This window comes from Euprymna scolopes, chromosome 5 (genome assembly GCF_053919585.1).
Source record: "Euprymna scolopes isolate OS-2025 chromosome 5, ASM5391958v1, whole genome shotgun sequence".
Classification (NCBI taxonomy): Eukaryota; Metazoa; Mollusca; class Cephalopoda; order Sepiida; family Sepiolidae; genus Euprymna; species Euprymna scolopes.
Genome location: NC_136486.1, coordinates 84,793,637 through 84,818,792, shown reverse-complemented (window position 1 = coordinate 84,818,792; position 25,156 = coordinate 84,793,637). Strand labels below are relative to the sequence as shown.

The following is a 25,156-nucleotide window of genomic DNA, read 5'->3' as shown; positions in this document are numbered from 1 at the left end:
GCCGTTCATAAAATAGGGACACATTTTTCTGATTCCGATATCTCTAAAAGTCCCAATGTTTTACAACCTTTTCGGCATAAAATTTCAGATTTTTTCTTAGCTTTCATTTATTTTTATTTATTTTTTACCCTCTCAAAATGCCGCTCCCTGGCACGTGCCGCCCGGGGCATACCGTACCCCCCCCTGCCCCGCCCTCGCTACGCCACTGGCTCTATCCCAACCACGATCAATGGATCTGAGGTAATCTCGTTAGCATTAGACAAAGGCAAACTCTTTGCCAATTTCGTTTATAAAGATTATCATTTGTCTATAAACACAAAAGTGCACAGTTTGATGTTAATGTTGGGACTGTACACACAATTATTTGCGAGGAACTTGTGGTAGACTGGTGGATATATTGTATATATCCACCAGTCGTACAAAGTAGGGAAAATGAATTGAATTGAGAAAGAAAAAATGGATTGTTTTGAGGAAGGAACGAGCAACGCATTTATTTGAATTAAACGAACTAGAATTTATTTCGTGAAGAAACAAATGAAAGAAAAGGGTACAGCACGTGTTTAGTTTGGCGTGCGTATCTCGTTGTTAACGGTGAGAAGGAAAGTCTATTGTTGCAGAGAGAGAGAGAGAGAGTGAGAAAGGGAGCCGTTTGGTCTGTTGATCGCTCAGCTTGGAAGGCGAATCGAAAAAGGGAGAAACAGCTCAGCTCTCTTGATTTTATAGGTGTTTCCGATGGTTTTTTGTGCATGTGTGGATTTCCTTCAAAGGGGAAGTGACGTTTCCCATGTGTGGGTACGTGTGCGCGTACATGTGTGTACGTTAGCGTGTGTGTGTGTGTATGCACGTGAATGTGGGTGTATGTACGTGAACGTGAATATATCTATGTGTGTATACATGTGCACGTATGTTTGTGTGCGCATATGACAAGAAAAATGGTTTGAGATGTGAACGCGTGTTTTTGTGTAAGACTAGAAAGGGCTCGTACAATACTCCTCTTCCCAGGAAAATAAAAAAATATGCAGTGTATATATATATATATATATATATATATATATATATATATATATATATTATAAGTTTTATAATGTTTTGGGCAATTTACTTTTCGTCCTATTTTTTTGCTGTTGGTGTGGTTGGTTAAAAAAAACGTCAAAAACAGAGTGTGTTCATAAAAAAAAGTATTTACTTACGCGTGGAAAAGGCGTTAACTCTTTTTTTAGGGTGACATTTGTTTTTTTGTTTTTGTTTTTGTTGACATGTGCAACGAGTTGCTTGGACAGTGAAGTGAATTGTTCGTTTGGAAGGAAAATTTTGTTCATGTTGACATGAGTGTGTCCAGTTGACGGTGTCTTCGCAAGTGAGTCTGCGGTAGTGTGTATACATTGTCTGTACGAGCGCTAGTTGAACATTCGTTCGTGTTGAACGGTAGTGTCCAGTTGCTGGCTGTCAACGAAACTTCCAGTTGTGAGTTTATCAGTGTGCAATGTGCATCTCAACTCGTATTGTTGATTCAACTACTTCCTATGTGTTGATAGGGATGTCCTGTAATTGTTTCTTTGTTGTTGCATCTGCTGTGCGAGAGAGAATGTGCATAGGCTTATATGATTTTGCTCCTCGCGTTTGTTGCAGGGTAATATCAGGAAACCGTGAAAAATGTTTGTCGAGCTTGAATTTTCCTTTATATTCGGTATGAAGTCGACAGCTCCGTGTTTATTTTTCTGCCGAGTCTGACGAGGGGTTTCGTCATTGTAGTTCGTTGAGATTCTTGTTGGTAGTAGTTACCTTGTCTTTCTTTGTTGAAAAGTTCGTTTTTTTGTTTATCAAATAAAGCGTGCATCTCGCTCAAAACAATTAATTTAAAAAAAAGGTAGGATCACCATGCTTGTTCGTTTCACATCAGTTTGTTGCGGGACTGGTGGTATAGAAGGAAATGCATGTTCATCTCACATTCGGGTGTCACCAATTTGTAGTGGGACTGGTGGTATAGAAGGAAATGCGTGTTCATCTCACATTCGGGTGTCACCAGTTTGTAGTAGACTGGTGGATATATTAGGAAATGCGTGTTCATCTCACATCGCGTCACCAATTTGTGGTGGACTGGTATATATATTATATATATCCACCAGTCGTACAAAATAGGAAAATGAATTGCTTTGAGGAAGGAACGAACAACGCATTTATTGAAATAAACGAACTAGAATTTATTTTGTGAAGAAACAAATGAAAGAAAAGGGTACAGCATGCGTTTAGTTTGGCATGCGTCTCTCACTGTTAACTGGTGAGAAGGAAAGTCTATTGCTGTAGAGAGAGAGAGAGTGAGAAAGGGAGCCGTTTGGTCCATCGACCGCTCAGCTCGGAAGGCGAATCGAAAAAGGGAGAAACAGCTCAGCTCTCTTGATTTTATAGGTGTTTCCAGTAGTCTTTTGCACATGTGTGGATTTCCTTCAAAGGGGAAGTGACGTTTCCCATGTGTGGGTACGTGTGCGCGTACATGTGTGTACATTAGCGTGTGTGTGTATGCACGTGAATGTGGGTGTATGTACGTGAATGTGAATATATCTACGTGTGTGTACATGTGCACATATGTTTGTGTGCGCGTATGTGTATGACAAGAAAAATGGCTTTTGAGATGTAAACACGTGTTTTTGTGCAAGACTAGAAAGGGCTCATACAAACTGAAGATACGGCAGATTTGAGCAAAGTTTGTCCCAAGGATGCAATTCACAACTCCATCCTTATCACAGACTATTTGACCAAGATGGGCATCAAAACAGTTCCTCACCCTCCCTATAATCCAAACCTTGCTCCATATGACTTTTGGTTATTCCCTAAACTCAAGGAAAACCTTAGAGGCTGCTGTTATCAGACAATTGAGGAGATGAAAGAGGCTGTGACAAGGGTCATTGACATGCTCACATAAGAGGACTTCAATGGGGTCTTCCAGAAGTTGTTGGAACAGCCGGATGAGATTACTTCAAAGGGAACTACAGTTTTATGTGTGTACTATCAATAAAAGTGGCCATATGAAAAAAATCTGGAAACTTATTGAAGACACCTTGTAAAAACATCAGAATGACAAATTATGCTTAATTTAATTGTCTAAATATTTTATTTGTTTTTATTTTTCAGATTAAAAATAGGAAATTTATGTTGTCAACACCACAGATAGACCAATGAGATTGATGACTGCTTTCAACTAACTATTGAATTGAGGACGTATTCAAAATATTTGTTTGTACATGTCAACTTTTTTTTTGAGAAATTCCCCTATATGGCTTACTTTAATCAACAATTAAAAACTGCAATTGTTAACAAGGATGAAAGGTAAGATTAACTTTTATTAACATGCAATTTTTTATCTGAAGCCTATTTTTATTTAAAATATGTTTTAGTAAAAAAAAAAAAAAAATTAATAACAGCAAGTTATAGCGAGTTTCATTGAATGGCAAAATCAAAATTAGGCTAAAAATTATATTCACCATTTTTATAAACCATAATTTCCTCGTTGGGGGACTTCTTTTTTCTTCTTCTGTTTTTTTTTTTTCTTAATGGATAAATACAAAACAATTTCACACTCCTTAAGTCCTCACACACAAATAAATTTAAATGAACTTTAACTCATCTAAAATAATATAGCTTCAAAATGGAATCTTCTCCTTTTACAAAAGTAACCAAACTTATTCTGCATCTAACTTTTGGAAGACTTAATATAAATTGTTGTTTTCATGTAGTTTTAAAATAGTAAAATTACAATTAGTTTTAAAATAGTAAAATTACAATTAGTTTTAAAATATTAAAATTACAATTAGTTTTAAAATAGTAAAATTACAATTAGTTTTAAAATATTAAAATTACAATTAGTTTTAAAATATTAAAATTACAATTAGTTTTAAAATAGTAAAATTACAATTAGTTTTAAAATATTAAAATTACAATTAGTTTTAAAATAGTAAAATTACAATTAGTTTTAAAATATTAAAATTACAATTAGTTTTAAAATAGTAAAATTACAGTTAGTTTTAAAATAGTAAAAGCAAACCAGAAAATGTAGAACAGTGTGAAATTAAGAATGTTTAAATTTCTTGATTGTAACACCATTTTTTTTTTTATAAGTGATTGAATAACCAACAAATCATGATAATTGTTATCAGATTGAACGTGAAAATAAATTACGAAAAGTTTTTTGAAATAGAATTCAATAATTTACATATGAAAAATATTTTATATTAATAAGACTTTAAAGGCATTGGTTGTTTATTTATGTATTGGTTTTTATATTTTAGCACCATAGAGCAATTGTTAGAACGTGGGGCTGATCCTAATGCATTTCTTGCTGGTGAGGACATTGCACCCATCCATTTGGGTTCAGGAATGAGTAAATCTATTACCTGCTTGTTGCTTGAATATGGTGGTGACCCAAATCTCAGGTAAATGATCGTTTCTTTTCTGTTTAGTTGAGTTTTATTTTTATCTGATAGTTACCCTAAGAAGACATTCAAAATTGATATTTTCTCATTTCCTGGACAATTTTAATCTAGAGCACTGTTTTTTTTTTTTTTACTATGAAAGACTCATCATTTACCAAGGCCAAAAAACACTCAAGGATAAAGGTTAATGAGATGGATGGATTGTTAATTGGATGATTATGAGATGATTGACAATGATGAATGGAATGGACAAAATTTGAATTTTTATGAGGAATTTGAATTTAATGATAAGACGGTTGTAAGCAGTTTTGTGGTAATGTGTTCCACAGATAAGATATTTTTGGAAAGAAACTCTGTTCATGGAAATTCCATTTGATGCTAGGAACACAGGACAAGAAAGGAAAGTTCTTTGCATTTGTGGTTGGAAGATGCATTGTTGCTGTAAATGTCTTACAAGGAGGAACCAGAGATTAGAGCTCAGTCGAGAACTTTCCATGGAAATAATAATAGAGTGAAAAAAGATTTATGTGTATAAAGAAAAATTATTTTTCTGGTCAATTTCTTTGATTACTTTACCTGAATCGATATTTTAATTTTCCTTAGTGATTTTCAGAGAAGGTCGGAGTAGTTTTCATTTACATATAATTATGTGCTTATACTACCATTCTTGAAGACTTAATAACAAATTTAGTAAGAGACATTTTTTTGCAATCCATTTACACTAACAAATGATAATTCTATCATGTATTTTATTGTTTCTTTTTAATAATTTTTATTTTAATAATTATAGTCTGTGATAAAAGCAAAATTTAAAATTGTGATTCTTTTTTGTATTCAAACGATCAAAAAATATTACATACAATAGGGATTATGTATTTTACGGCTTCCTAAATTTTTTTTCAAAAAACTAAATTGCAATTTAAAATGTTGTAGCAAAGTAAAATATTCAAAAAGATTAAATTTAATATTGATTCTTTTTTAAGAGAACTTAATATTTTGTGTTGGCATTAAAATCATGATTTAGTTGGATCGTTTTTTTTTTTTTACATAAACCAATAAAACAAATAATAAGTATAATAGGAGACTGTGTACATTTTCATCATCCAAAATTCAAACTTTTGTAAGATGGATCGCTTTATCATATTTGGGTGCTAATATTTTCAAAAGCAAGCAGAACCTCTTGTCCTTTCCAATGGAATGTGAAAAAACACTTGCGTTAATAGAATGAACACCAAGAAAATCAATATCACATTCAGCCATAGCTAGGTCATCTTCCAGATACCGCATGCAGATATTTGTGATCTTTTGTTTTTTACAAGAAAAAAAGAAAACAAAAACTTGGATAACAGTCTTCTCCACGCAAGCCTATTCTTATACTTTTTGTATGTTTTTATTTCCATCCAACATTTGCAGATGTTTGACAATATTGCATGATATTTTTGTTGACACGACAATTTTGTAATTAGAAGCCATAATGGTATTGCACGACTATTGCATAGTATTTCAAAGAATATAAATTTAAGTTTAAAACTTCATTTTTTATTCAAAAGTTCAAGAAAAAAAAATAATCAGCATCAGCATCTTTTTGTTCTCCTTCATCTTCTTCCTCAGTTTCACATCTGTTTTATATGCTTGACTTTTAAAAATTGACTTCTAAACTAACCTGTCTCTGGCCAGGTGTTTATTTATTCTTCTTTCTCTCAAATTAATCCTTAGCACTTCCTTCCATGTTTCCTTTAGCCTTCCCCTGTTAACTGAACCTGCTATCTCAACTGTTCTACATCTACTAACCCAAAAACTCTAATTCATTCATTCAACATGGCTATAAAATCAAAGTCTACGTTTCTGTATGCATCTTCCTTTACTGTCCAGATTTAATCTTCCTTTAAGCTCATCAGATCTAAACCTGTCATTAAGACTCGCAATTCGCATCCATTGTATCATTTCTATATGCGACACAAATTATCAATTTTCACTGACTGTTTTCACTTCCATACATCATCACACTGCATACACATGCCTGACTTAGTCTTCCCTCCATTAACGATGGTAACAAACTACTAGTCGGTAAGGGTAAAAATTCCCTGAACTTATTTCATCTATTCCTAATTCTTGCAACCACTTGCTCCTCCCTGTGCTCCAATGTTACCAACAAAGTAGCAAAATATCTGAACAGCCTCACTTAGCTTTGCTATCCACATCTTACACTTTTTGCAAACAAACTGGTTATTATCTTGCAAACCACCTGTAATTTCACTGCACTTTTTATGTACTCAATGTTTGCTTTAAATTGAGTTGCACCCACTCTTTTTCCATTGTTATATTCTTGGTTATTGTTGTATCACTTTGTCCTCGGAGGAGTATGTAAACATGACTTGAGTTGCCATCCGGGGGTGAGGGAAATAATTAATCTTCTCTGCACAACAACAAAAAAAAATGGTACAACAAAAACAAAACGTTAAGACAAGAAAATGATATAGTAATATGCATTCATTAATGCAGAGAAAAGGACGAGATTTTTTTCTTTTTCTTTGTAATGATACAGACTTGTCAAGGTGAATGTCAAAACAAAAGAAAGAAATGTTCCTCACTTGTAGGTAGGATTGACTTGAATTTACATCCATTGGTTAGTCAAATTACAGAACAGTTATTTATTTATTTATTTTGCTGAACTTGTGAGGTTAAACTTCCCAGAATTAAAATAAACTTTGCTTGAAAGTAACAAAGTGGGCATGAAAATTGTCCCTTTTTTGGGGCGTAATGATTCAAACACATACCTTATAGGTTTAGCGTGGAAAGAAAAGGAGATGTGAGGATGATATATTTTCTTTTTTTCTCCTTTTCTTTAATAGATAATGATACCTTGCTGTATCAGTGAGGACCCGTTTTTTTCTTTTTCCTGCTGTTCCGCTTCTCTGTTCCAACTGACTCACTTTTTCCTTTTATTTTTTTTTACTCTTACTCTCAGGACCATTCTTTCCTCTTAGCAACAGGTTTCTTGTGATTTGATTGGCCCATGAATCTCTCACCATTCAAAATAATGGTCTGACTCATGAGACATCCTCAACCCCATGCCAGGAAATTCTTATTAGACTGGATGTTTTAGCTTAAAATAGAGGAACCACGTGCCAGCAAGTCTCTTTTATAATTTTTACGTTTGCGAGACAGAATATGTGAATATAACACGACCAATTGAGTAAGGAAACTTTCTGTTTTCTGGATGATTTCCAATACTGCAACTACTGATCATCACTTTGATCTTGATGACATTTACCCTCAGACTTTTATTTTCCATAGCAATCCTCCAAGTTTGTTATTTTACAAGTAGACATAACAAGTCTATGACTACTTTAGTTCGTTAAATATACATGTACATATTAATAAAAAAATATTTTTAATCTAATAAATTTTTTTCCACTAGAACATCTGATGGCATCACACCATTGCATATAGCAGCCATTTGGGGAAACAAAAGCATTGTGAAATTATTGCTACACAATGAAGCAAATGTTTATATTTGTGATAATGTAAGTTGGATTTTTTTTTTTAATAATAATGGAAATGAAGATGAATATTAAGATAAACAAAAGTTTTCAAATATAAACATCTTTTTATAAAAAATTAAAATGTCTAATGGAATAGTTTTTACTATCATGAATATTTTATCATATAGACTTAAAATTTTACATGAAATTTGAAATAAGTAAAGAAGCTTTTGATTTGTTTATGTTGCTTTTAATACTGTCATTTCAAATCTTAGTTAACTTAAATGCAAATTATCTTAATAGTCAATAAACTATATTATTTTATTAAAACTGTTTTCACCTGTGTGATATTAAATCATGGATCAGCAATTTGTGGAGTGCTACATATGATGGATTACAAGTGTTTTATTACATTGTGACATAAGCGCAGTTCAAAAATGAAATCAAGAATTTAATCTTATTGAGAAAAGAGATATTTTCACTTCGGTTTGAACATTTGTGCAGACAGCAGTAAAATAGTAACTAACGACAAACACAATTTTTCTGCATAAATGCAATTTATTTAAATAACAAAAGAATGAAATACGAAATAAACAGGATTTTTGTGAAAAATGCACGTAAGCATACTTTTGTTTAGGATGAAAAAATAAATATATAATATAGAATATTTTTTGTTTTCGTCCCCTCATATAATCCATGCTACATACAGTCTCTCATTTTCTTGACTTATCATATAATTGGCATTCTATTCTTCTCCAAATTAGTTTTGTGTTTCCTTACTTGAAAATAAATAATTTCTTCATGACGATCTATTCTTTTTACTATTACCATGTGATTCTTTCCTGGCAGACCTTAAATTGAATTGATGCGAAGCTTTTTTCCTGTGAATTCAATTTATCCATGATAAATCAATAAGTCAAAGTCTTTCTCTCAACTTTTCGGCTTTGTTGACACTCTTCTTCTCATACTAAGTTTTGGGTTTCAGCAAGTATAGCATAGTTATATATGTATATATTTTTGGGGACATTTTATTTAAGGTGCGTTTGCTTAGCAAGATATACATTTTTTTTCTTTACTTTGAACATTCTTGTCATAGCGTTCCTTACTTGGTCATGTCGGTTGTTTATTTATTTAATTTTTCTTTCTTTTTTGGAGATCCATCCAGCATTTATAGTGAAAGGGAGGGGTGTGGGGTAAATGAACATAATGTGTTTGTATGAGTTAAGCGAAGGGGAGGAAATTACATAGAAAAGAAGAACAAAGTAAATTTAATTACTACATGTGTGAATGTGTTTGCTTTGTCTTAATTATTATTTATATTGTTTTTCTTTTAAGACATCATCCATCTAAAATATTTTTAAAATTTGAGTTTTTTTAATGGACGGGTGTTTTAAGTGCAGAAAAGGGCGCCTGAACACTTATTGTCAACACTCTTAAGGTGTCAGATCTGCAAGTTACATTTTTTGTGCTAAGCTCCAACAAAATAGTTTGCAGTGTTTATTTTTCATTTTACTTACAAAAACTAGTGATCGTTATATACAACTGTAGGTTACACTCGTATAGATCTCAAAGTGCCGTAGAGCAGATCACAGAGCTAAAATTTCCTTTTCTATTATGGAATAACTTCTCTAGTGTTTATTGAACTTTTGGAAGTAATAGCGTATTACTCTTCTTATTCACCTGCATTAATCCCACAGAAATTTCTTGATTGTTTGTATCGACTATAAAAAAAAAATGGTTGGTTCATATCTGGAGCTTTAAACACCAGCTCTGAAATTAGAATATTTTTAATCCTCTTCAAGGAGTTTTGCCAATTAAGGTACCATAAGAACTTGTCTTTCTTTCCCAGCAAGCTAAAGGGGGAGTTGATGTCAAAATTTCCAATGATATTCAAATGGGTCTTTTATTTTATTTGTGATTGTTGCATAACTTTGGAATGAAATTAGATCATTTATTTGATTTAATTGTCTTAAACAAATTGGCTTTAGTAAAAAAAAAAAAAAAAAAAAAAAATTAAAAAAGCGACCTTTTACAACTTTTTGTGTGGAGATACTTCATAATGGTATGACCTCAGGGAACATCGATGCTGCAGTTGTCCCATGCACTCTATTATCATCCATTGTTTTGAAGCGTATCTTTAAATTCTCATTGCTGCCTATTCCAACAGATTTGACATGTCATGGGCTTCCTTTTCTGTCTGTTTATGGATTGCTTATTTATTGTCTAATAATTCCTACTATGTAGATTTTAATTTTCTGTACAGGTATTAATATCAATGTTCATTTGAATAAGATTATAGCCTTACCACCAATTTTGCACATGGTCAAATTCGAATCAGAAACTAAGCATATTGCTTAGTCTGACCCTTTTTTATATGTCAAAGCATACTCATCCACTATAACATTAATTTCATAGACAGTTTCAACCTTTCTTTCATTTAAATAAGTTTTTTTATTTTCTATGTACCACAATTTCTGAATTCCTCTACTAGGATTATTTCTTTTGCTTTCTTGTAATTATTTTATGTGTCTTTTGAAGTGCTTGACCTATTAAAGTATACACTTTCTGTCTTTTTCCTATGACTTCTAAATCTTTCTTTGTTTTCATATTGTCGTTGCCAGTAGGTTTCTGGCACAAATTCATACATTTTTAGGATTGCTGTAATCAGCACAGTTATTTGTTGTGTTTTCGGTTTCTCACTTAAAACTGTTTGTAATAAAATAGGCCATGTGTCTATTGGCCATCTCGGATTGTTTGCAATTTTCTTAAAATGAAAAAAATAATTATCAAGGTTGTTCTCATCCTGTTCCCCACCTGCCAAATCAAATTTTTTACTCGATTCTTGGCCTTCCAATTTCTGTGTTATAGTTATTCTTGTCCTTTCTAATTCTATTTCTGTTTGAGTTATTTTTATTCGATTTTCTTCTAAGACAGATTAAGAATGTCACAGTAGTATTGTCTAATCTAATATTTGTTTTATTGCTATCAAAACATAAAATAAAAATTAAAATAAACTTAACACTCTTCTTATGTTCATATTGCTTGAATAAGTATCAAAATATCTTTTATTTATTATTTTTTATTTTTTAAGAAATTATGAATCTACTAATTTGTAGAAATTAAAAATTGTTAATTTTAATGATGTAATGATATATTGAATAAAAAAAAATAATTTGCGATTTTTAATTTTGTTTAAAGGATGGCTTCACTCCCTTGGATATGGCTAAGAAGTATGAACATGAAAAATGTGAGATAATATTAAAACAACATTTACACATACTGGAATCTCAGACAAATAACCAGAAACAGAAAGTCAGACAGAAGCCACCTTTAAGTAAGTAAATTATTTCTAATATTGCTTACATAATACCTTCTTATTTAAGGACAAAAATATAATCATCTTTTACTGAAAGTTTAAAATCTGTGGTTTTTAAAAAAAATATAACCAACAAATGAATGAAAAGATGCAAATCCTAACAATTCTTTTAAATTCACTGCTGGGAATTGGCACAGCCTTCTTAGTGGTTATTCAAACTTCTACCTTTGTTCCCTTATATATATATATATATATATATATATATATATATATAAAATAAAATAAAATTTTATTAACTGTTTGCTCGTATATATATATGTATGTATATATATATGTATACATATATATACAAGCAAACAGTTAATAAAATTAATTATATATATATGTATATATATATATGTATAAAATCTCAATAGAAGGTGCGTATATAAAAACGAAAGACAACCACAAAATTCGCGCATAAGCCTGAAGAATCCTAGACTGGATGAAACACGGAATATTTAGTGAAGCTTAATTGCCATATATATTTTACAAATTACTAATGAGCTCTATCTATGTATTGAGCACTTTTGAAGTAAATACTTAGAGTTTACGCATAAATTTATACTTTAATATATTAATTTTATGTGAGTAAATGAAGTAGTTATGTATATATATGTATATATGTATGTATATATATATATATGTATATATATATGTATATATATATGTGTATATATATATGTGTATATATATATGTGTATATATATGTGTATATATATATGTGTATATATATGTGTATATATATATGTATATATATGTGTATATATATATGTATATATATGTGTATATATGTGTATATATGTATATATATGTATATACATGTATATATATATGTATATACATATAGATATATGTATATACATGTATATATATATATATATATAAATATATATGTATATATATATATAAATATATATGTATATATATCTATATATATATATATATATATATAAATATATATGTATATAAATATATATGTATATATATCTATATATATATATATATAAATATATATGTATATAAATATATATGTATATATATATCTATATATATATATAAATATATATGTATATAAATATATATGTATATATATATATATCTGTATATATAAATATATATGTATATATAAACATATATGTATATAAATATATATGTATATAAATATATATGTATATATATATGTATATATATATAAATATATATGTATATAAATATATATGTATATATATATAAATATATATGTATATAAATATATATGTATATATATATGTATATACATATATATAAAATATATATGCATCTAAATATATATGTATATATATATGTATATATATATATATATATAAATATATATGTATATAAATATAAATATATATGTATATAAATATAAATATATATGTATATATATATAGTCTTTGAAGTTTTTAACATTTGAAACCACACAAAAAATTATTTTTTATCATTCATTAAAAAAAACATCTAGTCAGTAAGTCATTTAATCACCTGCAATCACTGCATCAACTCTCAAATTTACTATAATACCAATTTTTATATTTTTTAAGGGATCATCAGTTGTTTACCATGTGTTATATTCCTAAATACTTAGGAAATAAAGACAAACGTGAGTTACACCGAGTGGTATGTGTAATGGGGTTTATTTATAATACAGAAACGTAAGGCTGCTCGCCTAAGGTAAATAGAAGTACATAGTAACAAGTATGGGGAAGAAAGTCTGATAATCAACACGTAAGACTATCCGTCTTACTGCGACTGCTTGTCTGCCGCTGTCTGCCAAACAGTCCAATATATATATACAGTTTGTAACCGGTGTATAGCCAGTTATGTTCCTTCACAACACCTCCCCCTGAAGCTGAAATCTTCCTGATTTTAGCTTAAATACCTCTTCCTTTTAGGGTCAGGGCTTAATCTCCTGGTAACTTTTCTCTTTCTTGCGCTTTTCCTTCTGGTCAGCGTTACCCGGGGTAAAGGTTTCTGTCCAGCCCGTATGGTCGGTTCAGGCGAAATATTCATTGTTTGTGGTACACACGCTGGTTTTGGTATATCAAAAATATCGCACAATGTTTCCATTGGTGTCTCTTCCACATTTGGAGACAGTCTGGGACGTATTTGATTTCTGTGTCTTTTGCAGACAAAACTTAATCCTTGGATAGTATAGACCATGCTCCCAATCCTTTTTTTGATAATACCTTCAACCCACTGATTTTGTCCATTTTGAAAATTTTTGAAATATACATTTTCACCTGGGGAGAAGCACTTGGTATTAAGGTTTTCTTTTTTGAAAACTTTCTTTTTCTCTGGTAGCAGCCTATCGAAGACAGATCTTATCTTTCTTGCAAACATTAGCTCAGCCGGGGAAGAATTGACATTATTATTAGGATTTGGTGTCACCCTGTAAATTGCTAAAAATGTTTGAATACATTGTTCGTCTGTGTCCGTAGTAAGATTTTTCTTAAGTGCCCTTTTAAACGTATCTACAAATTTTTCGGCCAACCCATTCGATCGTGGATGGTACACAGGTGTTGTCATATGTAGAATATTTAGTGAGTCACAGAATTCTTTGAATTCATGAGCAGTAAATGCTGTTCCATTATCGCTCACTAAGGTTTTTGGCACTCCAAAACGGCTAAAAATTTCATTAAGCGCACTCACAGTGTTTTTTGCTGTTGGATGTCTAAACTTAAATATTTCTGGCCATTTTGAAAAAGAATCTACAATAATCAAGTAAAAATAACCATTTATAGGTCCCGCATAATCAATATGCAGACGTGACCAGGGTAGGTCCGTCTTTGGCCATGGCGTCGTTTTTACTGGAGGATCTCGAGCTGCTAATTGACATCCTCTGCATGTCTTGACACATTTTTCAACTTCCTTGTCCATACCAGGCCAGTACACATATCCTCTCATAAGGGATTTCATTCTCGAAATGCCCGGATGACCTGTATGAAATTCCTTCAGAATTTTCCTCTGTAACGTTAGTGGAATTACGATCCTCTCACCATACATGAGCACATCTTCACAGATGGAAAAAGGCGTTGTTTGATCTACCTTTTTATTTTTTTTTATCCATCCCAATTGATTTTTCATTTTCTTAATGAAAATGTCATTTACTGCCTCTTTTTTTATTTTTTCGAAAGTTACCGGAAGTTCACGTATCATATTACACATTGAACTTGTACATTCACTTTCGTCTTTAAGCGCAGCAATTACCGTTTCTTCGAAACTTTCGCTTCTTTTAGGGATCAACCGTGATAATGCATCTGCGTGTCCTAACTTTTTTGAGGATACATGTTCCATCTTAAACTGATAGTTTAAGAGGGTTACAGCCCATCGCTGTAATCGATTCGCAGTATGTGTGGGAATGCCTTTCTTTGATCCAAATATGGTAAGTAGGGGTTTATGGTCGGTTTGCAAAATAAAAGATCGTCCATGGAGAAATCGATTGTACTTTGTAATTCCAAATATTATCGACAGCGCCTCTTTTTCAATTTGGCTGTAATTTTTCTCCGCTGCAACCAACGTTCTTGAAGCATGGGCGATAGCTTTTGTCCTACCATCCTCATACTTGTGAAGTAATACATCGCCAACACCGTAATCACTGGCGTCCGTTGCTAGTATTAGTTCCTTTTCTGGATTGAAATGTGCCAATGCTAAGTCTGACAGTAGACATCTTTTGATATTTTGGAAAGCAGATTCACATTCCTTATTCCAGTTCCATTTAACACCCTTTTTCAGTAACTCGTTAAGAGGAGCTCTTAAATTATGTATGTTAGGGATGTAAATTGCATAGTATTGAACTAATCCCAAAAACGATTTTAATTTTGTCACTGAATCTGGAGCAATTGCTTCAGTCCTTTGTGGATCCGGTCTTCGACCCTCTTTGTCGATTATTTGACCTAGATATTTAATTTTTTTCATAAAAAAATCGCATTTTTCTGGGCTCAATTTAAAACCAAATTCCTGTATTCTTTTGAATACTTCTTTTACATGCTTCTTATGATCTTGCAAATTTTCACTTTTAATTAGGATATCGTCAAGGTAGGCCATTGAAAATTCCAACCCTGCCAGCATCGTGTCCATAATTTGCTGGAAAATAGCAGGAGCAACCTTTAATCCAAAAGGAAGCCTCTTTAGCTTAAAAATGCCCTTATGAGTATTTATGCCTAAGTATTTGGAGCATTCATCGCTGATCTTAATTTGCAAGTAAGCATCTGAGAGGTCTATCTTAGAAAAAATTTTTCCTCCGTTAAGCTTAGAGAACAGATCTTCTGCGGACGGAAGGGGATAATTATGGTCCAATATACAGTCATTTAAACCCGTTGAAAAATCTCCACAGACCCTTATTCTGTTATTTTCTTTCTTTACATACACGGTTGGACTTGCCCAATCTGTGTGGTTAACTTTTTCAATGACTTCCAGTTGTTGAAGTCTATCCAACTCTTTTTCGATTGCGTCCATCGCTGAAAAAGGCACATTCCTTTTAGGTTTGAATACTGGAGTGGCATTTTTCTTTAATTCAAATTTTGCCTCTGTCTTAATACAGAGTCCTAGTCCTTCGGCAAAAACATTGGGAAATTCAGTTTTCAAATCCTTCAGGAAGTCTTCCCTTTGGTTTGCTTTTTCTGCAGTTAAAACGTTACAAAACGAATTTATGGGTTTCTCCCATAAATTAAACAGGACAATCCAATCTACCCCAAACAGGCATGTATTCTTTCCTGGTACGACGTACACTTTGGATTTATGAGTCTGGTTAGCGAATGTCACTTTGCATTTTAATTCTCCCTTGAACTCTAATCTTTTGCCGCACACACTCCTCGCCGTCTTTCTGGTTTTCGTTAATTCAGGTCGACCTATCCTTTTCCATATATCTTCATTTATAATACTAATATCTGCACCGCTATCCAGAAGCAATGTAACCAGATGTCCATTTATCCGAACATCAACATATTTCCGTCTTTCGCAGCTTTTTTCTTTATTCATGCGAAGCGTATTTACATTATCGGTCCCTTGTCTTTTCTTCTGGGCACAGTATGTTCCCTTGTGACCTCTGAGACCACATTCATAACATATTTTGTTCCTAAACCAGCAGGTCTTATTGTTGTGTCTTAAACTACCACAACATTTACACTTTAGCTTTGGGTCTTTGTATCCTTTAAGGATCCTGTGTTCTTGGAACCTGGACTTTCTTGTGGTCCCTTGCCTTTTTACTTGCTGCACCTTAAAAATATTTTTCTCTTCAATGCGAGTGTTGTCTTTCTTTATGTTAATCAGACGTTGACACTCTTCAGTGACTTTTTGCAATGTTATGTTAGGATCCGCCTCCATAATTGTTAGGATCCGTGAACGTATATCTTTGTCCCTTGGTGCTGTGAGACCTTGTACAAAGATTAAACATTTAAATTGGTCTGCGGAAATTTCATTCAATTTAAATGATTCGCATAAACAGTTCACAGTGCAAGCATATTCTAGATAGTCTTCAGCTTCTGCCTTCTGAATGTTCAAACATTTGTATCTAGAGTGAAATAGGCTATCCCTTTTATCAAATATTTTCGACAAGGTACTAATTGTTTCCTCGAACGAAACCTCCTCCGGTTTTTTTGGTAGAATTAGATTTGCATACTTGGTGTTTTCATCAGTACCCAGTTTTTGTAGTAGCAGGGTAACTTTTTCCTCATCGGTCCAGTCTAAACATCTTTTCGTAAAAATTGTTTCGTATCTTCTGTAGTATGCAGGGAAAGTAACACCAGTATCCGGGGAGTAACGAAATTCCGTTAGTGAATTTGAAATACCCTCGGCAGAAAAATTAGTCTTCTTCCCGGTCGACGTTAGAATTAGCTTTTCTAAATTCTTTTGCTGTGTCGACATTTGTCGTTGTAGTATGTTTGTTTGTTCTTGTTGTGCCTCTAAAGTTTTTTGTGTTCTTTCTTGTTGTTGTTGCAGCTGTTGCTGTAGCTGTTGTTGTTGAATTTGTTGTTGTTGTTGTTGTTGCGCTAAAAATTGTTGAGTCATTTTTGTCTGTTCCTGGATGCTAAGGGCTAGAGCCTTAGTTAACTCTGCTAATTGTTCCATGTTAGCTTCTAGTACAAAAATGTCTTTTCGAATTCTACACAATAATTCCAAAGAAAAATCGTAAATTTACGTATATCGTAAATTAGTAGCAATATGCAGACACAACACGTTTCAACAAAGTTCATCCATAGTAATTCAACAGGCTTTGTAAAATAATTCTTTTTTTTTTTTTTTTTTTTTTTTTTCAACAACGTAAGTTCATACACAAAATATTTCTTACTTCCCACGACAAATAGTTCCAATTATTTATATAAAGGCAATAACAAACAATTAATTTTCCAAAAAAAAAAATATGGCTGCCGTTCCCACGTGGCATAAAATGGTACAATAGTCGTTGTATTTATATTTTTTCTTTCGAAACTCGTAATCCTTTAGTGTAGTTTCGAATTCAACTTGCGACCATTTTTTTTTTTTTTTTTTTTACTTGTCAAAATAAATATAAATTCCACTTTACCTTGAACATGTTTCTATAATTTCTTGTGAGTTCTTTACGAAGAAAAATCCGTACTTTTCGCTACTTTAGGTAGGAAAAATTTTTAAATTCATTGACGCACATGGTCAAAAATCCTTGTGTAGTTTGTTTTTTTCGTAAAACAAAAAATCCTTGCATTGTACACAGTCCTTGGTACGGTAATTTATCTCTGTTAAGAGAAAGAACATCCTTTCGTCGCCATTGTTATATTCCTAAATACTTAGGAAATAAAGACAAACGTGAGTTACACCGAGTGGTATGTGTAATGGGGTTTATTTATAATACAGAAACGTAAGGCTGCTCGCCTAAGGTAAATAGAAGTACATAGTAACAAGTATGGGGAAGAAAGTCTGATAATCAACACGTAAGACTATCCGTCTTACTGCGACTGCTTGTCTGCCGCTGTCTGCCAAACAGTCCAATATATATATACAGTTTGTAACCGGTGTATAGCCAGTTATGTTCCTTCACAACACCATGAAACACTGTTTCGGGGATTTAAAAACAAAACAGTGTATTACATCATGGCTCCCCAGCAGTGTTGATCAAACACCACCACCCTTAATCTTAGGAAGAAGACAAGTTACAAAAATTTTTTTTCCCCAATTTCCTATTCTTAATTGTAATTACTAACCTTTTCATAGTATAAAAATGAATTTCTTACCTGTGCGATTCATCAATTTCCACATTTAAAATGGATACATTTTTTAATTTTTTAATTTATCAGTCTTGTATTTATAAGATTTGGATTAATCCATTTAACTACTTATCACCCCCACTATAGTTAGTAGTTTGTATATTTACATTCTTATTTATTTAAAATTAGATATATAAAGGTTAAAAATATTTTATTTTTACATATATACATTTTTTTTTTTTTTTTTTTTTTTTTTAACTATATAAATTTATTATATGTAATTATAAATCCATTTATACATTGCTAATATAGTTTTGGATTTCCTTTATCAATATAGTCTGGTTTATCTTAAACGATTCAAAAGCATCAGGATAACGAACAAATGCTTTATTTAACTGTTTAAATATTTTATTTTTATCTCCACCTTGTTTTATCATCCTTATTACTAAGCTAGAAACTGGTGGTATAAAATCTGTTAATTTTAGAGTAACGCGAGCTATTCTCAAAAACTCTGACATAATGGTTCCATAAAACACAAAAACGGGGCAGGTGCTATCCTTATGGGGCATACGTACTATTTTAAAGGGGAAAGCGTTTCTTTTATCAAATATTTTATAAAGAAAAATTCCATCCTCAATTTTTATATCTAAATCCAGAAATGTAGCCTGTTGTCCTCTATGTTCACAATTTAATTTTAGTTCGTTTGGATATATAAGATGTTTATTTTTTTCGAATTCATCATTATCGTTTATGCATATAAGGTCGTTTATGCATATAAGGTCATCTATAAATCTCCTACACCCATGAAAGTTATATGTTTTAGATATATCTGTTTTTAATAATGATGACATATATATATATATATATATATATATATATATATATATGTTGCAATATTTTGGGATTAATGGGGTATGATCCCACACAGTCGGACGATTCTATTTATGAACGATGCTGCTAAGAACTGACGAATCAAATTAATTCACGTTCTGCTACCAACCAATCAGAAACCAGAATTGCTTCATAAATATTAAACCTTTTCTGGAGCAATTTCACATGTTCTTTTCCCAGGTTTCGACACGGTAAGAATATTTTGTTCTGTGGGACTGTCTACTACAAACAAGTCACCTCCCAGGACTTGTGTGTAACAGCGAACCATCTGAAACTGTTCTGAAACTCAAAATGGCTTACACTTCTAGAAGTTATGCGCCCAGCGTGCAACTTTATTTCGATGGATCTGAATCAAAATTCGAATTGTGGCAAGTCAAATTTCTAGGATATCTACGAATCCAAAAGCTACACAAAGTACTACAAACACAACCTCAGAACAGAAAAGACCCTGACTTCATTGAAAAGAACGCAACTGTCTTTGCGGAATTAATACAGTGTTTAGATGACCAAAGTCTATCACTGGTAATGAGAGAAGCCCTGGACGACGGCTGCAAAGCATTAAACATATTGAGAGAGCATTATTTATCAAAAAGAAAACCCAAAATTATTTCTTTATACACTGAACTGAACTCTCTAAAACGAATGGAAGCCGAAACTATTACTGATTATATTATAAGAGCCGAGACAACTGCAAATTCTTTAAAAATGTCTGGTGAAGTTATAAGTGACAGTCTGTTAATTTCCATGGTCCTTAAGGGATTACCGAGTGATTTCAAACCATTTACCACCGTGATAACCCAGAAAGAAAAACCCATGACTTTTAGCCAATTCAAGGTAGCACTCAGAAGTTATGAAAAAACTGAAAAAATGATCACAGAAAAAAACGAATCCACAAATATCATGAAATTTAAAAATACACACATAAAAACACCAAAATCGAATTATACCCATGTCAGGAATAAAAGACGCAACTTTGCCAAAAGCAGGTTTTTTCCTAAGAAAAGTACAAAAATTATTTGCTATAATTGTGGACGACCTAATCACAAGAGTTTCCAATGTAGATACAGGACTCAAAATGGCGACTACATTAAAAATGTAGAGAGCTCTGTTAGCGAACATACATTTTTATTTTCGTGTACATTTGATGCTTCAACAAACAATAATAATTTTCTTGTCGATTGTGGGGCCACGGCACATGTGATTACAAAGGAATCTGATTTTATCAATTTTGATCCCAACTTTAAGCCACAAAATCATTTTGTAGAACTAGCTGACGGGAGTCGAGTCAATGATATCGTTTTGAAAAGAGGCAATGTGAAAATCTCGCTAAAGAACAATAAAGGTGAACTGTGTTTCTGTATTCTAGAAAACACTCTTCTAATCCTAAAATTTAAACAAAATATATTTTCTGTACAAGCTGCCACAAAACAAGGTGCAAATATAAACTTTAGCCCCAATAACTCAAAACTGGTATACCAGAATGGAACTGTATTCGACATTAAAGAAAATGGAAGACTATATTATTTAAATAGCGTAGTCCCATCAAAAACCGCCTGCCATGATCTACAGACATAGCATAAAATTCTTGGACACTGCAATATTCCTGATATCAAAAAGTTGCCGACTGTAGTTGATGGAATGCAAATACAAACATCAAAAACCTTCAACTGCGACGTCTGTATGCAAGGGAAAATGACAAACTATCAAAACAAGATACCAGACAAAAAAACCAAAAAAAATCCTATCAATGGTGCATTGTGACTTGAATGGTCCCGTAGAACCAATGGCCAGAGAACATTATAGATATGTGTTGAATTTCGTAGATGACCATTCAGGTTTAGTAATGGTTTACTTTTTAAAGAACAAATCTGATACCCTGCTAGCAACTAAGAAATATCTAGCCGACATGGCCCCCTACAGTGAAATCAAGTGTATTTGCTCTGACAACGGTACGGAATTCACCAATAAAGACTTTGAACTTTTACTAATTAACCATCATATCAGGCATGAAACATCAGTTCCTAGATCGCCACACCAAAACGGGACTGCTGAACATGCGTGGCGGACACTTTTTGAAATGGCAAGGTGCCTACTCATTGAATCAAAACTCCCTAAAAACCTCTGGACGTATGCACTTACGGCGGCAGTTTATATACACAACAGGTGCTTTAACAAAACACTCTCTAAAACTCCATATGAATCTTTCTGCGGTAAAAAAACAAATTTAAGCAGAATGCATATATTTGGTTCAACTTGCTTCGCATATATAGAGATAAAGAGTAAATTGAATATTAAAGCCGACAGAGTTATATTTCTTGGATACGATAAAAACAGTCCAACCAATTTAATATTTTTTCCCGAAAAAAATAAAATAAAAAGAATCCGGTGTGTAAAATTCACAGACACGTTTAATTTTATAGACGAAAACCCGTCATATGAAGAGGATGAAATTATATTACCTCAAATAATTAGAACAAACGAAAACAATAAAAATGATGGAGACGAGAGTGTCCATGATGATGATGATGATGATGATGATAATGATGATAAAGTCGAAAGATATCCCAAAAGAAATAGAAGACGACCCAATTTTTTTGTGGTCGACAATATAAAAGATTATCAAATCGACTATTGCTATTCAATGGAAAATGCGCCAAAAAGCCTCAACGAAGCAATTAATTCAGAACATTGTGATGAATGGAAAATTGCCATGAAAAAAGAAATAGATGCCTTAACCGAAAATGATACCTATACGGTAGTGCCTCTCCCAAGAGATAAACATGTTATTTCTACCAGATAGGTCTTTACAAAAAAGAGTACAGCATCAGGCGTAGAACAGTACAAAGCAAGATTTGTTGCTAAGAGGTACTCTCAAATTTACGGTAAAGAATACTTTTCTACATTTTCACTGACCACAAACCTAACGACAATCAGAATTTTACTGCAAGTCGCATCACAATATGACCTAAACATCCATCAAATGGACGTAAAAAATGCTTATTTGAATGCCCCAATAGACTGTGAAATTTATATTACCCCTCCACAGGGATTTATAATGAAAAATAAAAATAGCGTGTGGCGACTTAACAAGTCATTATATGGTCTAAAGCAGAGTGCTCAGTGTTGGAACACAGTATTTCATGATTATATTATTAAACAACAATTTAGACAATGCACTGTGAACCCCGTTTATATACCCAACACAAAGACGATAAACTACTGATTTTGGTTTTGTGGGTCGATGATATTTTAATCGCATCAAATTCTGACATAATGTTAACTGATGTTAAGAACAAATTAAGTAAAAGATTCAAAATGACCGATCTTGGCAAAATGTCCTGGTTTCTGGGGATAGAATTTACTCAAAGCAAAGGACTTGTTACGATGACTCAATCGAGATACATCGACAAAATACTATTAAAATTTGGAATGGGAGAGTGCAAGAAACGCTCTACACCGGTCGAAAATGATATTAATAAAAATATACACACAGAATCTGAAATAATAAATGACACACAATATCGTGAAATTTTAGGTAGTCTTATATATTTAATGACTGCAACCAGGCCCGACATATCCTATACAGTAACAAAACTGTCACAAAAATTATCACGACTGACAATGAAGCATTTAAACAGAGCTAAACAAGTCCTACGTTATTTAAAAGGAACTAAAGAACAGAAGTTAGTATTTAGAAAATCAAGAAATCCCCTAAAATTAGAAGGTTTTTCGGATTCAGACTGGGCAAACGACGAAGATCGCAAGGGTGTATCTGGATATTGCTTCAGACTCTCAGAAAATGGGCCTATTATTTCATGGAAATCTAAAAAGCAACAGATTGTATCTCTCTCTATGTGTGAAGCAGAATTTATCGCGATCACACACACGACCCAGGAGGCACTCTACCTTAAAAATATCCTGAAGACTATTTTAGAGCTAGAATTGATTACAAGCCCCGTAGTAATTAATTGTGATAATCAAGCCAGTATAGTCTTAGCACAGAACACAATAATCAACCAAAGATCTAAGCATATAGATATAAAATACCATTTCATAAAAAACGAGATAAAAAAGGAATCCATTATTTTGAATTACATATCATCAGAACAAAATATCGCTGATGTATTTACGAAACAGGCGACAAGGATAAAGCTACATCGTTTTTTCTCAAAACTTGTTGGGGAATTCGACTGAATAATTTTTTTTTTCTTTCACTGCCCTGTATGTATATAGATTTCTATATATTAAAAATACAGACCAGCGAAGTTCCACTTATGAGAAGGCTCTTACTTTTTTGCATGAATATCAGCGGAAAACCCTAGGGGTAATGCTCAGAGTATATAGATTTCTATATATCAAAAAATAAAAAATAAAAAAAAATAAAATAGTCCTGGACAAGACGTTAAACTGTATCCATTTTATTTGTATTAACACTTTAACCTACTAATGCGTAACTAATACATTTGCTTAAAAAAAAAAAAAAAAAAACTCTTTGTAATTTTCCTTTTTGACATTTAAACACAATTAAAAATGGCGTCTTTTTAAATGGTAAAATTCTAAGATCCAAATGATTTCTAATTTTTGTTATGTCTAAGTGAATATAAAAATATATATTTATTTTTGAGCAGAACAAACACAAGGGACTTCCCCATTATAAAAAATAGGGAGGATGTTGCAATATTTTGGGATTAATGGGGTAGTTATTTAATTGCCGCCCACATCGGCAATATTTGGCACAAGGCCTGGAAAGTGGGATACCCGCAGGCTCCCCTAAAGGAGGGGCACTCCTGCAATTCTAAAAATTGCCCGAGTAACCCTGTCGGCATTCCCCGGTCTGGGCGCCTCAGGCAGCAAGCAATAAACTTGCCCCACCGGAAAGCCCGGTGGCAAGGCCTGGGAGGGTGGACCTCCTAGGTAGTACCCAGGCGGTGTACCTCAGTCCAACAGGTGCTGGGCCGGTTCCCGGCCCCTCACCTGTTGGGCTGAGTGTCAAGTGACAAATCCTTGACTGGTACTACCCTGTCTCCCAGCAGCCGAGGCTGCTAGGAGACATCCCATCATCTCAAGAGATTAATGGGGTATGATCCCACACAGTCGGACGATTCTATTTATAAACGATGCTACTAAGAACTGATGAATCAAATTAATTCACGTTCCGCTACCAACCAATCAGAAACCAGAATTGCTTCATAAATATTAAACCTTTTCTGGAGCAATTTAACATGTTCTTTTCCCGGGTTTCGACACGGTAAGAATATTTTGTTCTGTGGAACTGTCTACTACAAACAAGTCACCTCCCAGGACTTGTGTGTAACAGCGAACCATCTGAATCTGTTCTGAAACTCAAAATGGCTTACACTTCTAGAATATATATATATATAAATATATATACGTATGTATATATATATGTATATATATATATAAATATATATATATATATATATATATGTATATATGTATATATATATGTATATATATAAATATATATATATATGCAAACATCTCAACAAAAATAACCTTCTTAGTGACACTCAATATGGTTTCCGTTCTGCTAGATCTACAGCAGATGTCCTTACAGTTATATCGCATAGGATTAGCAAATCTCTCGACGGTGGCAATCTTTCTAGGGCAATTGCTCTTGACATATCTAAAGCCTTTGATAGGGTATGGCATAAAGGTTTACTTCATAAGATCGCTAGCTATGGTATAGCTGGAAAAGTCTTCTCAATTATTAAATCATTTCTTTCTGATAGGTTCATAAGAGTAGTAGTTGAGGGGCAAAAATCAGAAGCTCACAGT

The 25,156-nt window shown here is 32.6% G+C and overlaps 1 protein-coding gene across 3 annotated transcripts in view; it reads left to right on the top strand.

Annotated features, from left to right (window-relative positions):
* The window catches only part of LOC145276913 (uncharacterized), a 34,735-nt gene that overhangs the window by 2,064 nt on the left and 7,515 nt on the right, over positions 1–25,156 (top strand). For all 3 annotated transcript variants that reach the window (XM_080128377.1, XM_080128376.1, XM_080128378.1), the window contains 4 exons: positions 3,130–3,324; positions 4,284–4,427; positions 7,849–7,954; positions 11,111–11,246. In XM_080128377.1, coding sequence (XP_079984503.1) covers positions 3,272–3,324; positions 4,284–4,427; positions 7,849–7,954; positions 11,111–11,246 — 439 coding nt within the window. In that variant the 5' untranslated portion in view covers positions 3,130–3,271. The remainder of the gene's footprint in view (positions 1–3,129; positions 3,325–4,283; positions 4,428–7,848; positions 7,955–11,110; positions 11,247–25,156) is intronic.